General features: G+C 42.7%; 2 protein-coding genes across 6 annotated transcripts; both read left to right on the forward strand.

Moving 5' to 3' along the window:
- Positions 1-508: 508 nt before the first annotated feature.
- On the forward strand, positions 509-22,484 carry RBBP5 (RB binding protein 5, histone lysine methyltransferase complex subunit). Of its 5 annotated transcripts, XM_081193511.1 has the most exons (15): positions 509-797; positions 3,213-3,238; positions 3,587-3,759; positions 4,871-5,011; positions 6,067-6,229; positions 10,334-10,443; positions 10,877-10,996; positions 12,456-12,609; positions 12,712-12,783; positions 13,227-13,344; positions 15,033-15,102; positions 16,015-16,244; positions 17,171-17,248; positions 20,565-20,641; positions 20,933-22,484. In XM_081193511.1, the coding sequence occupies exons 1-14, from the start codon at positions 779-781 to the stop codon at positions 20,591-20,593; spliced, it is 1,503 nt and encodes a 500-aa protein (XP_081049637.1). In that variant the 5' UTR covers positions 509-778; the 3' UTR covers positions 20,594-20,641; positions 20,933-22,484. The 5 variants fall into 5 exon arrangements, with proteins under 5 accessions (XP_081049637.1, XP_081049635.1, XP_081049636.1 ...); XM_081193509.1 differs by lacking the exon at positions 20,565-20,641 and having other exon boundaries at positions 17,171-17,365; positions 20,936-22,484; XM_081193510.1 differs by lacking the exon at positions 20,565-20,641 and having other exon boundaries at positions 510-797.
- A 137-nt stretch (positions 22,485-22,621) lies between these two features.
- On the forward strand, positions 22,622-25,561 carry TMEM81 (transmembrane protein 81). The gene is made up of 2 exons (XM_081193566.1): positions 22,622-23,157; positions 24,418-25,561. Exon 2 carries the CDS (start codon positions 24,592-24,594, stop codon positions 25,384-25,386), a length of 795 nt encoding a protein of 264 aa, XP_081049692.1. The 5' UTR covers positions 22,622-23,157; positions 24,418-24,591; the 3' UTR covers positions 25,387-25,561.
- Positions 25,562-25,629: the final 68 nt, after the last annotated feature.

The raw sequence follows: 25,629 nt of genomic DNA on the forward strand, positions 1-25,629 counted from the left end.
CGAGAAGCCATTTCCCAAGCATAGCTACCCTGCTTTGCTTTCAATATCTCAGTTCTTTCTCTCCAGATATTTGCATAGCTGTCAACTTTTCCCTTTTTTAAGGGAAATTCCCTTATTCCGAATAAGATTCCTCGCAAGAAAAGGGAAAAGTTGACAGCTATGGATATTTGTAATCTGGAGAGAAAAGGCGGCTCAGTAGATGCCTTTCCCCCCCCCCCCCACAAGCCCTGCGGCTACAACACGCCTCTCGATTTCCCTTTCAGGCCAGGAAGGTGAACCGGGTGCTCTCCAGATCTTGTTGGATTACAACTCCCATCAGCCTCAGCCAGGATAGCCTGGTTGCAGCCGCATTTCAACAACATCTGGAGGCACGCAGGTTCCCATACCTGCCCTAGAATAACATGCGCTACGCCAGCACCGTTTCCTCCTCCGCTGCCGCCCTCCTCCCGGAACTCTTCGCGCACGCTGCTTCGTTTCGAGCCGGTGTTCTTTATTCGACGGACTGGGATTCGTAGCTGCCCTGGCGACTGCCTGCTCCTGACGCTACTCAAACCGTTTGCCCCGAGACGCTATTCGCCGCCGTCCCGAAGCGATGGAGGCGAGCGTCGAGGCCCGGAGTTGGGCGTGACTCGGAAGCCGGACCGGAGCCCTGCGAAACGAGTGGGCTGCGGTTGTGTCAGGCTGAGCCTGGAGCCGGGCCCCTTGGCTGGGTGTGCGCGAGGACCCCTGGGGTCCTTGGTTCCGGAGCGGGATCGGACGGAGCGAGAAAGTGGCCAAGATGAATCTGGAGCTGCTGGGTGCGTGGCTTTTTAAATGGTCGCGTCGAGCCCTCCTTGGTGCTTCGCTTCGGTGGGGCGGGAGGGGGCCGGAGCGGGCGGCTGGGCTGCGCCAGGGGGCCTGGGCGCCTGGGACGTGGAAGGCAGCGAAGTGCCGGGGCACCCGACCCGGACCAGGGGCCGGAGAAGCACTTGGGCTGGGGCGGCTCCTGGGAGAAGGTCCCCCTCCTCGCGCCGCTTGCACAAAACGCGGCTTCATAATTCTTGGCAGGGCGAGAGTGAAACCCACTACTGACACCTCTTTTAAGTTCACCATTAAGCTAACAAGTCAGGGGATGCAGCCCTGGGGGCTGGTTTAATGGCATGTAAATTCGTGGTCGCCCACCTTCGCTGCTCTCCTCTCCCTCTTCCTCCTCCTCCTCCTCGACTGGCAGAAACTGCTACCCTGAAGTCATGGCGGTGCTTGATTTCCCATGGCAGGTTTCTTTCCTCCTGCCTGCCCTGTTGCTAGGCCAAACAAGCTGACAGTCCCGTTGCCATGGCAGCCATGCCAGTTTTGACCACTCGGTTTCTAGTGTCTTGGGACCAAAGAAGTTTCTTCAGGCTGCAGTATTTGTTCACACAGCCATGAGTCAGCCCCACTGAACGTAGTGGCCGTTACTTCTAAGCAAGCATGTGTAGGATCGCACCGTTTGTGCTGCCCAGCGTTTGGTTATGCGTCAAGGGTACACCCTAGGGATCACACATTTTTAAAGTGCAAGATAAGCGTTGCTCGTTCAGTGTACTGAAACATTGTGATACCCCACATTCTCCCTGGAAGATCTGGTTCACTTTAACCCGTTTGCCATCCTGCTCAAAGGTTTCTCAGAATTTGACCAAAGCTTTTCCTAGGCATATTTACAGTCCAATCCTAACCAGTCTCACTGATTTCTAAACCTCTTTTCAGTTGGTGTATTCTCAGTAGGGAAGGGGAATAATTTAGGTTCTTTAGCTTTTGATTTAAGACCTAGGAAGGATCAAACTGACACCGTGCTACCGCCTGCTCCAAAGGAAAGAGGAAAGATCCACATGCAAAGTGCCCACATACGAAGGATGAATTTGCAAAATTATTGTATCTTAAGCAGAAACCATTGACATTTTGGAATGGTATTTGCAGGGCAACTGCCTCTTGATATTTATGCAAGTGGTCCGTGACACATGCTACATGGGAAGACAAAACCAGAAAAAGCAGACTACTTGACAAAGTGGGGAATCATTGCATTAAGTGCTAGTTCAGGTCTGGGAAGCCTTTTGGGCTCATCTCTGCCTATTGGCCATACTTATTGGGGATTATGGGAATTGTAGTTCAGCAACATGTGGTGGGACCAAAGGTTCCCCACACCTGTCCTAGCTGACCAGCTCCTGAATAGGAGAAAAACTGAAGAGTCAAAGTGGATGTGACATTAAATGCATTTTTAAAATGCAAATAGCATCAGCTGGTGGGGCATGAGGGCAACCATGGAGAGGAATTTTAACCCTTTCCCCACCTTTTATTGTCCTGAGGATAATTCCGCCTCTAAAACCAGTATCTACATTGGGAAGAAATCCCCCATTTGCATCCCACGAATGGTAAGCCCACCCTCAGTTGATGTTATTTGCATTTTAAGAATTCTGCAAAGTGCAAAGATGCATTTTAACGTATGTAGTTTGACCCTCAGTCTTGGGGTGTTGTTTTTTTTAAAAAAATAATGTTATTAAATTTATTATCTTCCATTCATTTTCAACACATTTAGATGGCTCATAATTAATGCAATAAAATAACAGTAATTATAAAGCACCATAAAATATAGGTTGACACAAGTAGCCTAAAAACAATGTGAGCACCCCAGATTAAAAGCCCCTACAGGCATGGCTTTACATATTTTTCTTCTACCTTCCTCACTTCCCATATAAGTAGGATTAGAAGCAGAGCCCTTTCTTTCTGAAGATTATTACATCAAGGCAATACTGAGGTTATTCTTGCAGAGAGTTGTGATAATTTTGTAATGCTTGGCATTTGAATGTTTACATCAAATGTCATGCACTTACATTCTGCTCTATATTCTTATTTTATTGTTGCCTAAATAGCTGATTTGCACCCACCTTGCCAAGTTAAGAATATTTTAGTTATCTGTGCTTTGTTGCTAGAACTACCTCCACTCACCACTGATTCATAACCGTGGTGGGGAACCTGTGGCCCTCCTGATATTATTGGACTATATAACTGTTCTCATCCTAGATCATTTGGTGTGCTGGCTGGAGCTGATGAGAGTTAAGGGCCAATGCCTGGCATTTGGGATCAAATTTCTCATTATAAGCAGCATACTTTCATTTTTTAAAAAATTGAAGTATTGTATAACACAAAGAATGTGGTACTGTCTAACTTATTTCATGCTTTATACTTCTGTTTTATTTCAGAATCATTTGGACAGAACTATCCAGAGGTAAATGTCTCCCTCACTCAAAGTTGGCACATTCTATTCTAATGTTGTTTGGCTTGTGACTTGGTTTTATTATGTTTGAAGACGGGAAGCAGATGTTTGTTGAACTGCAATGTGGATATTTGGTGTATGTTAAAGTGCATCAGGAAAACATGTCTATCTGAAAACCAGCATCTCTTCAACTTCTGATTTTTAATCTCATGCATACTTTCCCTTCAGTGTCTAGGTGATCTCTCAAATAGCAGTGGCCTTACTTTGCCTGAGACATTTCAAAGGTGTGAAGCATACTGGCTATATAGCTTTGAAATGAAATTGGTTGACATTGATTTTTATACCTTTCATTGTTTTCAGGAAGCTGATGGCACACTGGACTGCATTAGTATGGCCCTTACTTGTACTTTTAACAGGTGGGGCACACTTCTAGCAGTAGGTTGTAATGATGGTCGGATTGTCATTTGGGACTTCTTGACAAGAGGCATAGCAAAAATCATAAGTGCTCATATCCACCCCGTCTGTTCTTTATGGTAAGAAATTTATTTCAATATGAGTTAAATATGATTTATCAATAGCATACTCTCAGCTTAAGTAAAAACCACAGTGTGCATGTCATGTGTTCAGTATATCATTTTCACAAGTTGAAAGTTACAAAGCTTGAACTCTGCATGAAGTTTACACTCCAAGGGCTAAAAAGGAAAGTTGGTTTTTAAAGTCATCTCTTTGATAGTGAAAGCTGCTGCAGGGGAAAAAATCAACGAAAGATCCAGCTACACAGAAGATTCATGCCCCCCTCCCCACATGCATTCAGTATCTTTGGATCACAGCTATAGACTTGAGAATCCGATTCCCTCTTAGATTCTTGCAAGGGGCTTATGCCCGCCCGGTGGATCTTTTGATCTTTTCTTTGAATTGATGAGCTTCATTCTGTATCATAGACTACTTTTGAAACGCCCTTCAGTTTCAAAATCAGTTTACTTGCAACATGGGATGCTGCTATCAAAGAAAAACAGGTCTAAATCCCTTTGAGTTCATGAAATTATCCTTTCTTTTGATCCTGGCTGCTTTGCATCCACCTGCTGGGAAAATGCGGATTATAAGCTTAAAATAAATAAATAACTTCCCTTTCCCAGCACGGATAATTTGAACTTCTAGAAATATTTTGCTTGTTACTTTTTATTGGATACTTCAGGACCTCATTGTTGGATTTTTTAATAACATACAGTAGAAAAAACAAACCCCAGTGTTTTGCTGTATCAAGTGTTTCTGGGTTTTGTAGGCTTTTTAGTGCAAAAGCCATAAAGTATTTTTTATTACAAATGCTTTGTTTCAAGATATTTTACAATCACCATTCAGCTCTGCTATAAATGCATTGGTATCTGAGTAAATTTAGCTTTAGTTGCAGTATAGAGCACTATTCACTTCAGTGTGGTTAAAATAATAGTCCCCAAAACAAATAATCTAACTGATTAGTTCTGTATACTGGCACCCCAGTTTAAATACATTTACTTGGATGTTCCTTTGATAGAACGCTCTTTTGATTTGAAAGCATATTATGAGCCAGTAGCTCTGACCATTTTAAGTAATATTTGTGGGGATAGCAACAAAACAAAGGTTGCAGTCTTGAACTTTCTCTTCCAGTTGGAGTCGAGATGGCCACAAATTGGTGAGTGCGTCAACTGATAATATGGTATCTCAGTGGGATGTTCTGACTGGTGATTGTGACCAGAGGTTTCGTTTCCCTTCTCCGATCCTGAAAGTCCAGTACCATCCCCGCGATCAGTAAGTAATACTAACAAAGACCTTTCCCTAGAGCAGTCTTGGAAAACCGAATGGTTTCTTGCCTACCGTATTCTAATCAAGATTATATGTCATCATTTGCCTTATTCAACACAGTTCTTTACTGTGGGCCATATTCGACAAAATATGGGAGCCCGTGCAACAAGTCCCACTAGCGCAACAGGGGTCCTACCTCCTACAACACAGCCCTCAAATCAGTTCAGGGGGGAGCAGTTGGGAGAACCCCCATAACAGCGTGCAGGGGGAGGAGATGAGGGGTCCTTAGGTCTGGCAATCAGAAATGCTTGTGCTGATCATCATCCCAGCGTGGTGCTGAATTCCTCCACTACGAGAGATTATCTGAAGCTTTGTTCTTGGAAGTCATCAATATGCTGGTGATAGTTCAATAGCAGTCTTCAGAAGTGGCCCCTCCATGCATATAGCCAATACATGAAGAGGGGTACTGGGATCCTGCCGTGCAGTCTGAGACGAGTGACTGCTCACTTCCCACTCCCACCTCCTGACATCTGGCATTGAGGGGGTCTTTGCACAGATAGTTGTACATGCATAGACTCTTAATCCTAGTGGGTGGCCATCTTTATGGCCCAATTCAATATACTACTACTTGTTTTAAAGCATGACTGCCATGTGATTGAAGAATAGTAGCCAAGTAATAGATTAAATCTGCATTAATTTGCATTTGTGGAAAACCACCATAATTCTAAAGAAAAAGATGCAGACACCTCATGCAAGAAAGGGCTCTGCCAAGCTTCTGCTTTCTATCTGCAGTGTCTTGTCTGCATCCCTAAGCCTTTTGCCTGGAGGGCTTTCCCTGCCTTGATCCCATCCCCTTCATCTCTGTGTTCTCTCTTTTTTCTTGTCCTCGCTGATCTCTAGCTCTGCAGCCTCTGCTTTCAGGCATACACAAAGTTCCTGCATCCTTAGAAACCTCCTTTTAGCCCACCCCTTTCCCCCCTGTTCCAAAAGAGACACCAGGTAAGAAAATAGAAAATTTGAGAATTTCTTTTTTTGTTTCTTGTTGGTTTCTATTTGTTTAGAAACAGGGTGTTGGTATGTCCAATGAAGTCTGCACCTGTCATGCTAACATTGTCTGATTCAAAACATGTTGTCCTACCAGTGGATGATGATTCTGATCTGAATGTGGTGGCTTCTTTTGACCGGCGAGGAGAATATATCTACACGGGGAATGCTAAAGGGAAGGTGAGAACTCACTGAACAAATACTTGGTGGTTAGCGGGTTCAGTTATCTGATTTGTATGACTCACCTTAGAAGTGTTGTAAATAGAAGAAATGTGCTTCACTTTATTGCTGTCTTGGTTCTCCCTCCCTCCCTCCCTCCCTCTCTCTCAGCTCAAAATCTTCCAGGAATATCATGATTCTAAGCAAAATTTATTTTGGCTTTGATGAAGCAACTGGGTACACATTATCTAAAATAGACTATGCAGAAAAAATTATCTTATTCAGAAATTATCTTATTCCTCATCAGGAGGGCTTTAAACTGACTAATGTGGGGGAGGGAGACAGTGCTCCTGAAGGTAGGAGTCTATCAATTAATGAAGATGATCATCCAAATGTCATAGACCAAATGGAGCAAACAGCACGCGGACCTAGTGGTGGGAGGAAAAAATCCTTAAATAAGAGACACGGGGGAATGATTAATGGACTTCAATGTCTGTACACTAATGCGCAAAGCATGGGAAATAAACAAGATGAGCTTGAGCTCTTGGTACAGCAAACTAAATATGACATAATAGGCATCACTGAAACCTGGTGGGATAAGTCCCACGATTGGAATGTAATAATGGGGGGATACAATCTATTTCAGAGAAACAGACCAGACAAGAAAGGAGGAGGAGTGGTGTTATATGTCAGGGATGTGTATACCTGTGAAGAGATCCAAGATTTAGAACCTCAAAGCCAATGTGAGAGCATTTGGGTCAAAATTAAGGGAGAGAAGAATAACAGAGACCTCATTGTGGGAGTTTACTATAGATCCCCAAGCCAAACGGAGGACATAGATGATGCCTTCCTGGAACAGATGGCCAAGCATGCAAAAGGAAGGGAGATAGTAGTAATGGGGGACTTCAATTACCCGGATATTTGTTGGACGTCAAACTCAGCCAAGAGCATAAGGTCAAACAGATTCCTCACTGGCCTTGCAGACAACTTCATTGTCCAGAAAGTGGGAGAAGCAACAAGAGGAACAGCCATTTTAGATCTGGTCCTAACCAATGTTGATGACCTGGTTAGTGGGGTAGAAGTGGAAGGATCATTAGGCGCGAGTGATCATGCTCTTCTGAAGTTTACTATACAGCGGAAAGGAGCAGCCAAGCATACTAGGACTCAATTTCTTGACTTTAAGAAAGCCGACTTCATAAAACTTAGGGAAGTGCTGGGTGAGATCCCATGGACAGCAATACTAAAAGGAAAGGGAGTTCATGATGGCTGGGAGTTTGTTAAGAGGGAGATAGTAAAAGCACAACGTCAGGCAATACCAATGAGACGGAAACATGGAAGGTGCCTAAAGAAGCCAGGGTGGCTATCTAAAGAACTTTTAACTGAATTAAGATTAAAAAAGGATGTGTACAAAAAATGGAAAAGGGGGGAAACCACCAAAGAGGAATTCAAACAAATAGCCAGAACGTGTAGACACAAAGTCAGAAAAGCTAAAGCACAGAATGAACTCAGGCTTGCTAGAGAGGTTAAAAGCAACAAAAAAGGCTTTTATGGGTATGTTCGTAGCAAAAGGAAGAACAAAGAAACAGTGGGGTCACTCAGAGGAGAAGATGGTGAAATGCAAACAGGGGACACAGAAAGGGCTGAACTCCTCAATGCCTTCTTTGCCTCAGTCTTCTCCGATAAAGAAAACAATGCCCGACCTGAAGAATTTGGAGCAAATGATTCAGCAAAGGAAACACAGCCCAGAATAACTAAGGAGACAGTACAAGAATATTTGGCTAGTTTAGATGTATTCAAGTCTCCAGGGCCAGATGAACTGCATCCAAGAGTATTAAAAGAACTGGCAGATGTGATCTCAGAACCACTGGCAGTCATCTTCGAGAAATCCTGGAGAACAGGCGAAGTCCCGGCAGACTGGAGGAGGGCAAATGTTGTCCCTATTTTCAAAAAGGGGAAAAGAGAGGACCCAAATAATTACCGCCCAGTCAGTCTGACATCAATAGCAGGGAAGATTCTGGAGCAGATCATTAAGCAAACAGTCTGTGAGCACCTAGAAAGGAATGCTGTGATCACCAATAGTCAGCATGGATTTCTGAAAAATAAGTCATGTCAGACTAACCTGATCTCATTTTTTGACAGAATTACAAGCCTGGTAGATGAAGGGAACTCAGTGGATATAGCCTATCTTGATTTCAGCAAGGCATTTGACAAGGTGCCCCATGATATTCTTGTAAAGAAGCTGGTAAAATGCGGTCTTGACTCTGCTACCACTCAGTGGATTTGTAACTGGCTGACTGACCGAACCCAAAGGGTGCTCATCAATGGTTCCTCTTCATCCTGGAGAAGAGTGACTAGTGGGGTGCCACAGGGTTCTGTCTTGGGCCCGGTCTTATTTAACATCTTTATCAACGACTTGGATGATGGACTCAAGGGCATCCTGATCAAATTTGCAGATGACACCAAACTGGGAGGGGTGGCTAACACCCCAGAGGACAGGATCACACTTCAAAACGACCTTGACAGATTAGAGAACTGGGCAAAAACAAACAAAATGAATTTTAACAGGGAGAAATGTAAAGTATTGCACTTGGGCAAAAAAAATGAGAGGCACAAATACAAGATGGGTGACACCTGGCTTGAGAGCAGTACATGTGAAAAGGATCTAGGAGTCTTGGTTGACCACAAACTTGACATGAGCCAACAGTGTGACGCGGCAGCTAAAAAAGCCAATGCAATCCTGGGCTGCATCAATAGGAGTATAGCATCTAGATCAAGGGAAGTAATAGTGCCATTGTATTCTGCTCTGGTCAGACCACACCTGGAGTACTGTGTCCAGTTCTGGGCACCACAATTCAAGAAGGACACTGACAAACTGGAACGTGTCCAGAGGAGGGCAACCAAAATGGTCAAAGGCCTGGAAACGATGCCTTATGAGGAACGGCTAAGGGAGCTGGGCATGTTTAGCCTGGAGAAGAGGAGGTTAAGGGGTGATATGATAGCCATGTTCAAATATATAAAAGGATGTCACATAGAGGAGGGAGAAAGGTTGTTTTCTGCTGCTCCAGAGAAGCGGACACGGAGCAATGGATCCAAACTACAAGAAAGAAGATTCCACCTAAACATTAGGAAGAACTTCCTGACAGTAAGAGCTGTTCGACAGTGGAATTTGCTGCCAAGGAGTGTGGTGGAGTCTCCTACTTTGGAGGTCTTTAAGCAGAGGCTTGACAACCATATGTCAGGAGTGCTCTGATGGTGTTTCCTGCTTGGCAGGGGGTTGGACTCGATGGCCCTTGTGGTCTCTTCCAACTCTATGATTCTATGATTCTATGATTCTATGAAATGAAAGGTTGCTAATGTGAGGGTTACAGACAACTGCACCGTAGGGCCTTGACTATAGTTTGTGTATGCCACATTCAACCCGTTGATGGATGTGAGAAGATTACACACACACACACACACACACACACACACACACACCTTGGCACCCTTTTGTACATCACCATTGCTTGATCTACATTATTGACATTCTTCCCTACCAGTTCTAGCTGTGTATGCAGTTGGTGGCTTCTTTACATTTCTAATGAAAGCTTATATTTTTTAATGAAGAATTCAGCTTAGGTGCTCTGACATACCTGCTGTGAACTGAATCAGATACTACCTCTGTGTAACTTCATAATATTCCCTATTTAAATAAACAGCCCAAATGCTTTGAAATTCCCCACCCCACACCCGTCTGTGTCCAAGAAACCTTCAGAATTTAACAATGTCGTCATGGGACTTTTTCTTTTGGACAGATCCCATTTTAGAGAATGAATTGCATGCAGTTGCTGCACAGAGATTGTCTACTCTGATTCCATACCTGCTCCATTGGATTTCACTGTCTTAAATTGATGGTGTTGCTGGTGTTGAACTTGCCACTAACCTCTCCTTTTTATTGATGAGAGAGGAAGACATGGTTCCTTGCTTAGTTGTCTCATAAATCACTGACAGGACTGACTTTTAATAGCACACTTTGATGTCTGTGCAGACTTTTATTGCCTTTCCTTATGAACTCTAAACAAGAAGTGTATGTGGTGAAAAGGTCACAGTAAAAGTTACCTGATTTATTTTTACTTACGTTGTTAGATCTTGGTCTTAAAGACAGACACTCAGGACCTTGTTGCTTCCTTCAGAGTAACTACAGGAACCAGCAATACTACAGCTATTAAATCTATAGAGTTTGCTCGAAAAGGAAGGTGAGTTGAAGACTTTGACTCTGTTCACAGTTTCATACATGGAGAGCTGCTGTTCAAATAACATTGTCCTTGGGAAGGCCTAAAGGAGGTATTTGGTTGTACCTTTGGTCTTAGTTTGTACTTGATTAACTTGCCAGTGCTTGTAGGGGTAAGAGTTTCATTACTTTTTAGTCTGACTGGTGATTTAGTTTTAATTATTTTATAGTGATATTGCTATATTGGATGCTTTTAATTAACTCTTATTGTATATCACCTAGAGGCTTGGGTGGAAGTGTAACAAATAAATTCAACAAAGTATTAATAATAATACTAGGATCCTCGTCTATGGGTTTATCCTATTTCTTATATAACCTCCTGGAGCACAGTGGCTCAGCAGTATATTTGGAATGAATGGTATCATTACAGCATTTTCTATCTCTTTCCCCTCCCTCAGTTGCTTTCTAATAAATACTGCTGATCGCATAATCAGAGTCTATGACGGTCGGGAAATCTTGACTTGTGGTAGAGATGGAGAACCAGAGCCAATGCAAAAGCTGCAGGACTTGGTGAACAGGTAGGAATTATCTGTCTTGAGTCAAGGGCATGTGCTTTTCAGTATTCAAAGGCCCCACTGCTAGTTTGTCCTCTGGTATAACTTCATTTCTCGAAGCTTGAAAAACAAGCATTCTACCCCCTAAAGACCTTGAGTGTTGTTGTTCCAAAGGAACTAGATCCAGATTGCCTGCTTCCTGGCTCCCAGAGCCCTTTCCTCTGCACTAAAGCAGGATACCCTTTCTACATTGTGCAGCGCTGTCCAAAATTACCTTTACCTTTTGAATATGGGGAGGGGGAATGAGTCTTCTGTAATCCAAAAAGTAGGCTGTGTTTTTTTTTACTTAAATTCAAAATACAATCTCTAACATAGCATCATGTAGTGTACAGAGAAGCCTGAGATTCATAGACAGGGCAGTGTTTGGATTAATTGCTGCCTTTACTACATTTATAAAACATCTTTCTGCCAGTGCACTCAAGGCAGTTAAAAGGTTTAAATCTTCATTATTGATATTATTTCTTCTAGTTGTTAAACACTTCATAAACAAGTTTTCTAGACAAGTTTGTTTAAAACATAACAATTATATTTTAAAACCTGCAATCAATCTTAAAATTACAACCCAGGATGAAACCCAAATGCAAAAAGCCAACACAATAAAAGGCAACACAGATCACAGGAGCTTAAAACAGCCATCGGTTAGCAGATCTAAAACCACTAAGACGCACTACAGTTAAAGCCTTCAAATGCCCTCCAGAACAGAAAACTCATAGTCTGGGAAGAGGAAACTAAGATAGTCATGGCCAGTCGTCGGAGGGTGGGGGCAACAGGGTAGGCATGTGGCATTTTGGGTAGGCATGTGGCACTTTGTTTTGCTATCTCACCTTTGCTCTCACGTTTGCTATCTCACCTTTCCCTCTGATGCTGCTAGGTTGTTTGGCTGCTAGTGAAGATAGAACTGGTTTTTGCTAGGCTGGTGGGGGCTCATCTCGATGCTCCCTTTGAAGCAGCCAGATGGAATGATGGGAGTTGTTGACAGTTCCTTGCTTAGTTGCCAGTGAGGTCCTTCTCACAGTTTTTAAGTCACTCCTCTGCACCAGCTACTGTCCTATTATTATATTTTTCTATAAGTTCACATCAGTTCTGGTTGCTTACAAAAGCGACCGAACACAGCATCAAAGTCTGCAACAATGCAAAAGCAAGGCAAGTGAAGCAACTGCAATCTGCATATAGTTTTTCAAGCTTTCTTATTTTCTTCTAGATTTGTTGGCTTGAGACTTAAGATCAAAGAAGTTATTCTGGGGGAACGTATCCTGACTTGACTGATTTGTATAACTTGCATTGCAGAATTTACTATTTGCAGTTTCAGAGAAGCCCACTTCCAGCTATGCATAATCATGTTTTGACAATTGCAATTCTTTTGAACCCTTGTTTCTCCCTAGTGTACACTTGAACAAGGTTCTGTTAATTGCTATTTCTGCAGGACGCCTTGGAAGAAATGCTGTTTCTCTGGCGATGGGGAGTACATTGTTGCAGGGTCAGCACGTCAGCATGCTTTGTACATCTGGGAGAAGAGCATTGGGAACTTAGTGAAAATCCTCCATGGCACAAGGGGAGAGCTGTTGCTAGATGTGGCAGTAAGTACTGCATTGTCTCCTTCTAACAGGATTCACGGCTTTGGGCCAGACTGTATTTTAAAAAATGTACTACTTTTCTTCCCTCTTTCTGGTATAATCTAGTGGCATCCTGTCCGACCTATCATCGCTTCTATTTCCAGTGGTGTAGTATCCATATGGGCTCAAAATCAAGTGGTAAGTAGTACTGATGCATTTTCTTCCATTTCTACACTTTAATTTCCCTGGATGACCCTTATTTCATTGGTCATTCTGGTTTTATTTTTTGCCATTATTTGCATAAGCTTTTACACTGCAGGACCAACATCTTTCTAAAAATACTCACCAGAGAGAATCAAATAATTTCAAAAAAACTGTTTGTAGCCAGAGGGTTGCAAGAATGATTTTCACTGAGGAGAGAAGAAAAATGGGAAGAGATGAAAGAGATCCTGATTTCATGTTACGTAAAACAAGTAACTAGCCCTCTTGTTTAGTAGGCCTTGTGACTCTGTATCTCAAAGAAGGACTGGTCCTATGATGGCGCACATGGTTTGTGGCACTTTGGTGCATAGCTCGGGTGTGATTATATAGCTCCTGTACCAGGGCACGAGCATAAAATGTTCTTTGGATTTGTGGCTTAGGAAAACTGGAGTGCCTTTGCACCTGACTTTAAGGAACTGGATGAAAATGTAGAATATGAAGAGCGAGAGTCTGAGTTTGACATAGAAGATGAAGATAAGAGCGAGCCAGAGCAGACAGGTAAAGAATGCATTGACTGAAATTGCCCAGTGTAAAAGTATCTGGACTGTGTATAGCTTTGCATCCTTATTGTGTAGCATCAGCCCAGATTACCCCCTTCCTCTGCCCCCAGCAAGCAGTCTTCGCCTCTTGGTGCACATCAGGGTACAAGATAATACTGAGGTACAAAAAGCACCTCAGTATTATTCTCTGAAACATCATCCCCTGTGTGTGAATGGCAAAGTAAAAAACACAATAATTAGTGATGCCCTTTCTGGGTCTGATGATATACCATAATATAAGCCGCACTTTCCCCCCAACCTTATGGTACGCAGCCAGGAGCAAGGGGCAAACAGTGCCAGGAGCGTGGCAAAGTGGCACCTGCCTCATGCATAATCCCACATCCTCTAACCCAAAGCCGGAAAGGGAGAGAGAGCGATGAAGAGGAAAGGCCACTGGCAACGCAGTGCGGCTCCCTCCCTCCCGCCCAGTGTGCAGCCAGGAGCAGCGAGGAAGGGAGCGGCTTATATTTGGGTATTTTTTCTTTTTTTCTTCCCCCCTCCAATTTTAAAGGTGTGGCTTATATTCGGGTGTGGCTTATATTCAGGCCAATACGGTATTAGTCTTTTTTGTATCTTGTCCACCTCAGGAACATTTTGTATTCAAGGTGTGAGATACAAATTTAACAGTTCTTCTGATTTAACACAGTCTGAACCTTTGAATCTATAGGCCACATATCAAGGCCCATTTCACGGTCTGTCTAGTATAAGCGTTAGCAAACTGTTTCTAGTTTTTGCCGCTACTACTCCTACTACTACTACTGTTTTGGGATCCCAGGTTAGTTATTCCAGTACCCAAACTACCCACTAGGTAACTTTCATTTAGTTTCATTTCCAGAGAATGCCTTTGCATCTAGGAAGGCTGAGCACCCTAGACTCCTTTTCCAGTGGTGCTGATGAGTCTTCCATTATTGATGCTTATATTGCAGTCCTTACTTCCTATACTCATGGGTTCTTGCAGTCCAAGATTCTTGGCTTCTGTTCTTCCCTAGTTATCTGTTGCGTTTTTCAGCCAAGCAAGAATTCTTGTTCCGATTCTTTACTTCCAGACTTCTAGTAGCCATCTGTTTGATGTCTTCAGAGAGTTGTTATCCTACTGATCAAGGTTCTGTGGGCATTTAAAACTACCGCTGGTGCTTAATGTCTTGTTCAATGACAGCTGATTTAGCTGCAATCTGGTCTGACACAAACCGCAGTCCTGCAGAATTTAAGCAGGTTACTTCCTAGTATTTGGAAAAAGGGGACATGATTACTGAAGTCGGTGCAAAGGCTCACATTCCACTTAATTTTCACCTTTGCAATATTTATGTTTTAACAATGTACCTAGGCAAACAAGCTTCAGTAATGAAATGTCATAGCTGTTGCTAGGGAAACAAGGTTGAATGTAAGGCAATAAAAGCACAGATTTGTGGTGGTGACAAACAAGGTAAGTATACAGCAGGATTTTTTAAAAAAAAATATGGAGAAGAAAAGAGGCTCACTTCTCATTGCCATTTTTCCCCATTGCCAATTATTCTGTAAGAAGTTAGGTATCAGAGCAGCATTAGTTTAATTTTGTGACATAGGGCTTATTTAGGCATTAGATGAAGCTTGGCAATGAGACCTCTCTGTTGCTGCCAACTTGTGATTTAGAATTTCTTTGGTTATCAGGTGCTGATGCTGCAGAGGATGAGGAAGTGGACGTCACCAGTGTAGATCCCATTGCTGCTTTTTGTAGCAGGTGAATGTGGCAGCGGCGAGGGTGTTGAAAGACTGCACACAATAAATATTTGCTGATCACTAAAAATATATGTTCACTAGGACTGTCAACTAATTAAAGAAATCTTAGTTAGTTACGGGTTTTAATAGATGAACAGTGCAGTTCTGTGCAGGCTTACTCTGAAGAAAGTCACCCTGTGTTCAGTAAGATTCTCCCTGGCTAGGCCAGTTAGGATTGCAGAGTAAATATGCATATATTTTCATATGAACAAGGCAGAGCCTCCCTATGAACCTATTTAGGCTCCCCAGGCCTTCCCATTGGGCTGCTGTGTGGTTTGGCTCAAATCATGGCCACCTGACCATCACCTGATGTCGCTTGACAGGTAAACTTGGTTCTTTCTTTACAGCTTCTAGTAGAGTTCAGTGTTTCTTGAATTTGGCTCCTTTTTCTGTCACCCTGCAGCAACAGAAAAAAGATGCCAAATTCAAAAAGGGCCCAATTGCATATGGAAAGGAAGAGTTGCTTAGAAATGCTCCCAGTTCTTCCTTTACAACTCAGCTTGAATTCAAACCAGGCTGCAAAGGAAGAACGGGGAAGACATTTCAGATTCTACCTTTGAAGTTGAATCACCTGACCTCCATATGATTTACAGGTGAGCACCCCCACCCACCAGTCAAAATGACCTGTAGGAGAAGTTCTGGATCTAGTGTGGCCAATGGCCAGGGATAATGGGGGTCATAGTTAGCAAAATCTGAAGGGCCATGGGTTAGCCATTCCTGCTGTAGAGTGTGTCTGAATGGCTAATTTTGGAGGTCAGTGTAGCTCTTGTTCTGGATAAGAACACAAGAACAAAATTGTGTTTGTGTGTATTTTTTCAATCCTGTAGCATGAGTTCTGTGTGTTTAATGGGAAAAAATAAAATTTCCTTGGCAGCGATGAAGAATTGGAAGACTCCAAAGCTTTGTTGTACTTGCCTATTGCTCCTGAAGTGGAAGACCCGGAGGAAAACCCTTATGGTCCTCCACCAGATGCAGTGCAGACCGCCTTACCTGATGAGGGAATAGGCTCTGAGAAGAAGAGGCAGTCTTTGTCTGATGGACCTCAGCCACCAAAGAAGAAACCTAAAACAACCAACATAGAACTGCAGGGAGTACCCAATGATGGTGAGGGAGAATTGCTATCATTGCTGCTGTCCAATATCTTCGTGACTTCAGATTATATTAGAACTTAGCAAAAATGGCTGTGAGTAGTAAATAAGTCCTTTCTCAGCTTGTGCCATTACAATTGACAGGGCATTTGAACTGCTAGATAAGCTAGGGTTGCCGTATTTCAAAAAGTGAAGCGGACACAAAAGTTGTTGAGTTTTTTTAGAGTTTTGCCCTAAGTTGTTGAGCTTTGCAACATCTTAAAAAAGAATGAAGTTGTTGAACTATTTTTAAGGGAATTCAGCAATATCTAGACTTCTGACATAGGTTTGCCATGCATCTGGATCTTCCCGGACAATTTCCACCTGGACACTGCTTCCGACAGCCACTATAGCCAGGAAAATCCAGGCGTATGGCAACCCTAACTTAAGCAAGTAAGATCCCTATGTTTCTTGTCCTTTTATATCTCATTATCTTACTCACTTGGGGCTAACAGTACTGAATCTTTCCTCACGTGCTTAGAATTTTTGCCTGGCTGCACTCCTCATTATAGGCATTCCTCATATCTGTGACCACTGAATGGAAAATATGGTCAATTAGCTCAAGTACTTGTTTAGTAACCTGTGGTGTTATACATTTCCTCTAAAGCACCTGGACCAGGTGCTGTCTTGACCTGAGCAGACCAGTTTATTCTTCCGTTCTGTACAACAAACTGCTGGTAAATTCAACTTTATTCTACCTTCTGGGTCATCCTACTGTCCTAAAATGATTCAGAACCGCTGCTCTCCCTTTCTTATTTCTAAAAAAAGAGAGAAATGCCATAAGTCCCCTTTCCTGTGTTATGGCATGTGCCTTAAGAGATCTGCAAAGCACACAGGGCGAGTAAATGCACTGTAAACTGAAAAGATGTACTTCCTGTTCCAAACCTGCCTCTTCCTTTGCAGAAGTCCATCCGCTTCTGGGTGTGAAAGGAGATGGTAAATCCAAGAAGAAGCAAGCAGGCAGGCCTAAAGGATCAAAAGGTAAAGAGAAAGATTCTCCATTTAAACCGAAACTCTACAAAGGGGACAGAGGTTCTTTACCTCTGGAAGGAGCAGCGAAGGGTAAAGTGCAGGCGGAGCTGGGACAGCCTTTGCCAGGTAAGGACCCAGCGTGAGCGTCTGCTTGCTTGGTGACCTTGCTTCGTACAGACATGGCATAGCCTTAGCACTTTAGCTCCCCAAACGGCATTTGCTTGCTGAGTGTTTTAGCTGCTCTGCTTTCAAGGACAGACAAAACTTTGCTTCTTGGAACAGGACAGTTGCCCTCGTTGCCGCAAATAACAATAAGCACCCACAACTTGTAGGCACGGCAAGTAAATAATGTGAAGGCTGAGAAAAATAAGATGTGTCATTCAGAAATGGCATCAAGCCATTAACTTGTGGGTTCTCCTAGGAGTGCGCATCATTGGTGCCACACAACCCAAATTTGCTAGCCGTGAAGGCTGTTTTGGAGTCCAAAGCAGAGATAAAAAATGATGGGGAGCATGCAGAGCTAAAATATTGTTGTGTGACACCCTTGTGAAATATCTGATGCTGCAAAAAAAGAAAAGATTAAAGGGGAAAAGGGAGTAGCTATCCCACAGTAGCATTTCTGGTGACTGTGGTTGAGTTTCATTGCCTATGAAAATTTAGTGATGTGTCCATATTACGGATCCATGCTCTGGACAGTTGCTTGCTAGTTGGAAGGTTGCTACCAAGAGTTTTAAAACTGGCTGTATGTATTTTATCTAAGCAAGTTCAATAATACTGGCAGTAAGTTGAATGCGAGAGTTCTACATCCCATTACTTCAGTGCTATGCAGGTGATCAATGCCCATATTTTACTCCTCTAATTGTGTGTAAATTTGGGAAAGCTGCTTTCTGCCCAGTTTGACAAAGTTCAAGGAGGCAGGAGAAAGTGGGTTTTGCAAGGAATAGGAAGTGACTTTTGATCATATTTTATATAAAAATTGTTACACGTAATAGGGATTCAGATGTGATATGTATGTGCAAAATTTTGTATGTCCTTGAAGTTCAGCAGCTATTGCTGTGAATTTTTTTTATAATCTCCAGAACAGCTATTTTTTAACCCTTTCTTTCCCTCACTGCTGGTCCTGTGTTACCCAGCTTGCTCATTGTCCTTCCTGCTCTGCTCCTGTTAAGTTGCTTTTGTAGTATTAATAAATGCATTGAGTGATGCAATGAACAAAATGTGGCAGCTTTCCAAAGCAGAAATCTGTTTGATTTGTTGTTTTCCTGCTAACTTATGTTTGTTCTGTAGCTTCTCAACAAAACTGTTTTAGTAAGTACTCAGTGGCAGAACTTCTTGTAAGACACCCCCTCCCCTCCAAAAGGTACCCTTGAAGTTTTGCAGAAATGAGATTGAGATCAAATGGCACCATGCTACACATTTTCTGAAATCTTAAACTATAGTAGGTATATGCAGGAGAGCCACCATGTTAAAAAGTATGGGTGGTATCTGACTAAATCATACTTGAAACAGGCCCATCAAAATGAATGGGCAAGTTAACATTTGCCAGCTTAAGTCCATAGATTTCCATGAGTCTGCTCTGAAGAAGTCAGATACCATCCATTAATTGTTCATGTTTTTGACAATGCAAACATATTACTTGGACAGAGCAGAATTAGCGGCCAAATCCTTTAAAAACACACACACACACACAATTTTCTAGATTTGTTTAGAAGTTTGCAACTATGAAGTCTTTGTGACTTTATTTGGGGAGTGTTACAGAACCATGCAAGCTGATGCAGAAATAGATGCCTGCACATGAGAGGAGGCAAGAAACCAAGTTAACGGGATGCCTGTGCCAGAAGAACAGTATTTCATCTTTCCTCCTGGTGTGGGCTTACTGTCAAATTGGTGCTTTGGGGTATCCTCTGTTAGACTCAGATACAACTTCTGTATTCAGAAATGTTGACCCACTCAAGGCGTGAACTGTAGAGCAGGTGCTCTGCTTTTCACAGTCAAGCTCTGGCCTGTTTTTGGTTGTTAATTAAAAATGCTTAGGAAAATGCTTGTCTTGTCTTCAACAACTTTCTGGGGAAAAATAGGAAGCTACCTTAGAGTGCATCTAACCCTTAGTCCTAGTTCAGCATTGTACTTGCTGACTGGCAGTGGCTATCCAGGATATTAAGCAGAAGTCCTTTGCTGCCTATCCAGGAGATGCCATGGATTCAACCCGTGGCTTTTTGCAAGGAAAGCATGTGATCTACCACTGAATGGTGGTTTTTCTCCTATGCAACATGCTTTCCCTTAAGTGTAATATTTTGAAGCAGGGGTAGCAAACTGGCAGCCCACAGGCCTCTGAAATATCTCTCTCTGACTTGTAAGCAGCTGTACCAGATTTGAATGAAGGTATGTTTTTCTTTTAAAAAAAGGTTGAAGAAAATATTATTTTAAAAACTGTAAGGGAGAAAGAGATCCCTTATTTTAATACCACACGATCCAAATGTAGTCCTTACTGCTAGGTGGCTGCTTTATTATAGAGTCATGGCATCCTTAAATGGGGTTGAGTTTTGTGGCAAAAATATGCTTCCTCCTTTGGACCATTGCTGGGAGAGTGGCTGTCAAGAGGTCATTTGTTTCATTTGCTGGTGTTCAGTCAAGACCGTCAGACATAAAAATATTGATACTGAATGCCTCATCCACTGACACCCCCCTTATTATTAAGTAAAATGTGCTAGAAAAAGTTCCTTATGGAACTTTCCTGCTTTAGGATTTAAAAGGGTTTATTTAAGTTCATTCTGTTCGTTTGTGTGGGAAGCCTTGCAGTCCAAGCCACTAGGCATTAGTGTTTGAGGTTCCATTTTGAATTCCAGGCTCCATCTTGGAGGAGACACAAGCTGCCTCCTCGTGGCTCATCCCAAACCTAATGATTTTAATCACTCAGAAGTGCCATCTACTCCCAGGAGGGATTGAGCTGTTAGGCAGCTCCCTGACTTACTGCTCTATTCCTATTGAGGTTCAAAGCCTTCTTAGGCTCAAGTGCCATGCAACATATTTATATACAACTGTCTTGATTTAGGAAAAGATATAACTGTAAACATGGCTTTAGTCTCGGTATGAACTTGTAAGTAGCCATATCAAGACTCCATTGTTCAAAAGCACATTTCAACTTGTGCTTTTTAGTCTCTGGAAAATTTGAGCTCAGAAAAGGACTGAACACTGTTCTGCTTCCTTGCCTTGCACAGAGCACAGATAATAAATTGATACCGAGCTGTAATCATTGCACACTTCCTGCCTCAACTGCCTGCCTGCTCTCCACATCCTCAATAATCCCTTCCCTTTTCCCATGCAGAGTTCACAGACAGCAAGTGTGCTTACTAGCTACAACACAAGTCTGTACAACTTCCTTATTCCCTATACTTAAACCAGGTAAGCTTGCAGAAATCCCAGTGGCAGGGAATTACTGAGTTTCTCAAGGATCTTATCCAGTTCTGACATCCCTTTTTTAAAAAACATTTTTAAAGACTTCTAATCAGAAGCAGAGAAATGAAGCATCATAACATGTTGGACAAAAGCTTCCCCTTTAACCTCTCTGCGTCAGTTGGGAGTGGTCTTGTACAATCCAGCTTCTGGTGTTGCAGGTATCTGTGAGAGTCCTTTTAAAAATGTTGTTTTTTAATATTCAAAAATATTTGATTTTTGGTTTGGTGTTTCTTTTAGCAGGTGGTGGTATTTCAGAGCTATTATGAAGACTTCCCAACCTTCCTCACCTTTCCTTATTCAGTCAGATAATGGACTGACTTTAAGCTACTATGGTCAGGACAAGTGACCTGGCTACCTATGGATACAGGGGACATTAAAAAAAGAAGAAAATGCAATTTATGGAAGAGGAAAATGCTTTCCCCCAATCCTCTCTTCCTGCTAACAGTGAACAAACTGTTGACTCTCAGGAAAGAAGATTTGTAGAGAACCTGATGGAAAGGAACTGCTTTTTGCTGGTTAGTCTGCATTTGCTCCCCAAAGTACAATGAAGTCTGTCACAGGACGAGAAGACCTGCTTGCCTCCAAGTTTAAGGTCTTTTAGTTTCTGTTGCATCATTCAATTCTCAAGAGGATGATTGTCGTGTCTCCATGAAGACCCATCATGCTGCTGTGGATCCCAGCACATTCCTATTGCAGTGTTGCTAGTTTAAGCAAACTACTCTTTGCACCATTATTTTCTCTGCATTATTCACACTGGTTTGCATTGACTTGGTAGACATGCTTTTTAGGTACCCTTTATACAGCAAGACAACTTACCTTACAGGTTGCCTACTTTTGCCGGTTTGGAACAGACATTTGGAATCCAAATGACTCCAAAGAGGTTTATAACTGATTGGATACTGATTGCAAGAACCAGGGAGGGCAGAGTGGATGTATATCTAGAGAGAAAGAAGAGGGTTGGGATGATGTTGGGCCAAAGCGTGAGTGGCATACGTCTCGGCATGTTTCCATGCTGGACTTCTACAGCTCAAGAGACGCTCGTTTTCCCTCCACTCGAGGATGTGCCAGGCAAACGAGCATCTCCCTGGGAATGTTTAGATGAATCTGCACACAAGACATGGGAATATACTGCTTAAGTCATTTATGTTTCTGCTTTGTGTGCTATCCAAAGCCATCCAGAGAGTTCCATTTTTGGCTTGGCCTGTATTAGAAAAGATTGCATCCTGCATTTTCATTTCTTGCCATTGCAGTTGTTTATCCAAAGTCTTATCAGTCTCCTAAATCAGGAGATTTATCCCCCCCCCCCCCGCCTACCCAATCTCCAGAATATACATGAGCATCTTGCAGGAGGTTCAATTGGCCCATGGGAGGCATTGGGAAATGCAGAGATAAAACTTGCAAACTAACTTCAAAATATTGATTTGAAGTCCCATATATTGTATTGTATGATATAATTTATGCCATCCCCAACCACCAGGTGTTCTGTGCAGCCTTCCGCTGTATAGTCCTACTACTTTCTACCTGCCAGTCCATCCAAAGATGGGAAGGCTGCTTGGGTAGCAATCACTGCTCTGCATAATATGGTGCCCTGGATTCCAACCAGCTTCTGCAGGTTTCTCTACTTCAGTGTCCATCGCTTAGTTTTCTTTCAGGCTTGCTTTAATTATTTTGATATTCCTGTAGCTTGTACAAAACCTGCCAGATAGTGTGATTGGTTGCTAGTTATTCATAAAGTACTGCTGTGATAGTAGCATTTGTGTTTGTAAATAAAGAAGTATGTTTTATTAAACCACATGAATCATGTTTTTCCCTTCTCTCTCCACCCCACCCATTTTGTGTGTGTGGAGAGCAGGTCTTTTAGGAACGTCCATGACCCAGATTTTATTTCTGCTAGTAATAAATTTATCACCTGCCCTTCACCAGCAGCTCCCAGAATTAATTCAGAATGAGAAACAGTTAAAACATGTCACAAGAATAATAAAAATAAATAAATGCACACACTATTTATACGTCCTGCAGAGGATTATGATGTTGATGTGTATTTTTTTACATTTGCCATTAGAACTCTAGGGACAAATCAGCTAGCTTCCTGGTTCAGTATAGTCTTCTTAATATCATCTTTACAATACACTATGCCAGTATGAATGTAATAGTTTGGCATTGCTGGCATGATGCTACAGTTGGAACAGCTGGTTTGTGACATCACAATTTGATAACTGCAATGGCATCGCAGAGGCATTAATGACTGAATGAACACTGAAGAAAAGAGCAGGGGTCAGATCCTTCTCTCTTAATGGTTAGTTTGGAAAAATGGTAAACTGCTTGACTGATGAAGTCCTGATGTTCCTCGTCTGCAGTGCTGCAAATTTGAAACTACCTGCAAATTCAAAACTAATCTTTGTAATTTCTTGTAGTTTGGTAGTATTTTCAATTTGAATCCACAATGCACAAGTCACTGTTGCGTAAGTATCGCTTCTTGTTTTGCCTGCTTTCTGTGGTACCAGATTTACGAGTGGGTGGGTAGAGTAAGATTATTGGTAGAATTTGGGGTTAGTGCAAGGTAGTCATCAAACTCCATCCTGGTTCTGGCGTCATACATCTACAATAGTTGAGTCCCCGCCCCCCACATTTATTCAGATGCTCTCTTCCCCTCCAGGCAGGTCTGCTATAGCGATCTGTGCAGTTGGAGAGCATTTCTTTCCATACTGGCCTCAGCTGGCAGGACTAGAGAGCTATTGACAAGCCAGAGCAGTGTGCTAAATGAATGAACTAAGAGTTTTATTCAGTGTATAGCAGCTTCATACTTTCCTATGGTTTGTGATGTTTGGAAAACTATAGTACATTTCAGACTAGAGACCTCAAATCAAAATTCCAGGGCAGGCCTCTTGTCGGAGTTCACTTCTGCTGAAAGTTTGTTTAGGAACTACAATAATTGTGCTCCTACTACTCTTCCTGAAGTACCTTTTACACACATCTATTGTCACAGGTCATAAAATCTATATTGGTAAAGTAGTAACATTGAAACTGGTCCCTGGTTTTGTCTGTCTTTAAAGTTGGTATGTTAAAATGGAAAACACTCTTTACAGCAAGGCAGTAAAGAGAAACCAGTTGGGGGATCCAGGAAGTTTTTTGTTTTTTTGTTTACTGTTGTGCTGCTTCTGTCTTTTTCTATAATTTTTCAGAGAAGCACCTGATCTTGAGTGACTCAGTATTGGTTTTGGATTGTGGTGAAAGTACCATAAAGCTGTGAGGCTGCAATCCAATGCATATATTAGCAGATGTGAAGTCGCTGTGGCTCTCCAGATATTTCTGGACTCCAAGCCCAGCTGGTAAAACGAAAGATTGGTGGTGACAGGAATTATAGTCCAATAACAGCTTGGAGGGCTACAACTGTCCCAGCTCTGGGCTGTAGGATTGCAATCATAATTAATTTACTAAGTTCTGCTGATTTGTTGATTATGCTAAGCTTTTTTTATGTGATATGATTGTGCTAGGGAGGCTGTGTCTGCCTGAACATGCCACCCAGAGATTGACTTAACAAAGCATTGCATAGCACTGTGCTACATAGCTGTTAATGTTTCCCATTTTTTAAGGGAAATTCCCTTATTCCGAATAGGATTCCTGTCAAGAAAAGGTAAAAGTTGACAGCTATGCTGTGCTACTAATTGCACCTTCCTGCTTAACTTTGCTCACCTTTTGAATAAGTTTCTTTCCCTTGGCAGGATGCCACCTGGCTGCTTTTTGTATTCCAAGAATGTCTTACGGCTGGGGAGCAGGTTCAGGAAAAGGCATCTGTTTCACACCACAGAAACATTTATGATATTTTTAACAAAGGATGATATTCAGGAGGTCATATAATGAGGCCGCCCAATGGATTGTAAAAGGACTCTCCAAGTATGATGGCTACAGAATCTGGCTTGGCCCTGGGCACATTGGCCTTTGCTTTCTTTGTACCGCTGTCGGTGGCTTCTCATGAGGCAGTGACCATTCCCAAAGCCCTAATAACGGCTTCGGGAAGAGTTATAGTCAGTTCCACAAGCTGCAGCGTCACCTGTGGGCTGGGTTACAAGGAAGAAGAGTCATGTGAGATTAGGCCTGATGGGCAAAGGAGAGGCTGCAAACGACGGAAGGTGGACTGTTTGAACAGTTGGATCTGTGGGATGCGGCACTTCACCGCCCTGGTGGGCAGGCCGTTCGAGATCAGCTGCCTAAGCACTGCGGAGATAGGTCCCGACACCCAGAGCTTCAGCTACACATGGAGGCTGGCTCGAGGCATCATCACAACAGACAATACTCTCTTTGCCCCTTTCAAGAATCCTGGCTTTGTCATTAAGCTTTACCCCGCTGAGGAATACGATGCGGGGACGTACAGGTGCGATGTGCAGTTCATGAAAAATTACAAGGTTGTCAAGAGAATCTACTTTGGACTTCGTGTGATCCCTGGCGACATGGTGGATTTGAATTTTGACAAATCCTTAACGCTGGAACAGCAATCAGAAAGTGAAAATAACCAACAGAACGCCACCAGCATGCCAGCTCAGGGTCGGTGGGGCTCATGGCGCCAGAGGGCTGTGTTTGTGTTTCTGGTTGGCATTGGAAGCGGCTTGGTGCTCGGGGCTGTGCTGCACAGCCTTCTCTACTGTGTCCTGTGCCCCAACCCCCATGAAAACGATGAACGTGATGGGGAATGATATGTGCCGTTTTGTAGACTTGCTATATTAGATTGCTCTTGTACATTACAATTTCACTATGTTAATCTTATCATTTCAGGCTTATGAAGATCATTTGGTGACATTAATCATAAACATAGTTCCATTTGATTTATTACAGAGTAATAAAATTCCATCCTGTGCCTTAATGGTAAAAGGTTAAGTGTGGGGAAACTGTTTTCTGCCCACAGGCCACATTTTCTCATAGACAATGTTCAGGGGGCC

This window comes from Podarcis bocagei (assembly GCF_964188305.1).
Source record: "Podarcis bocagei genome assembly, chromosome: 5".
In the NCBI taxonomy this organism is placed as follows: Eukaryota; Metazoa; Chordata; class Lepidosauria; order Squamata; family Lacertidae; genus Podarcis; species Podarcis bocagei.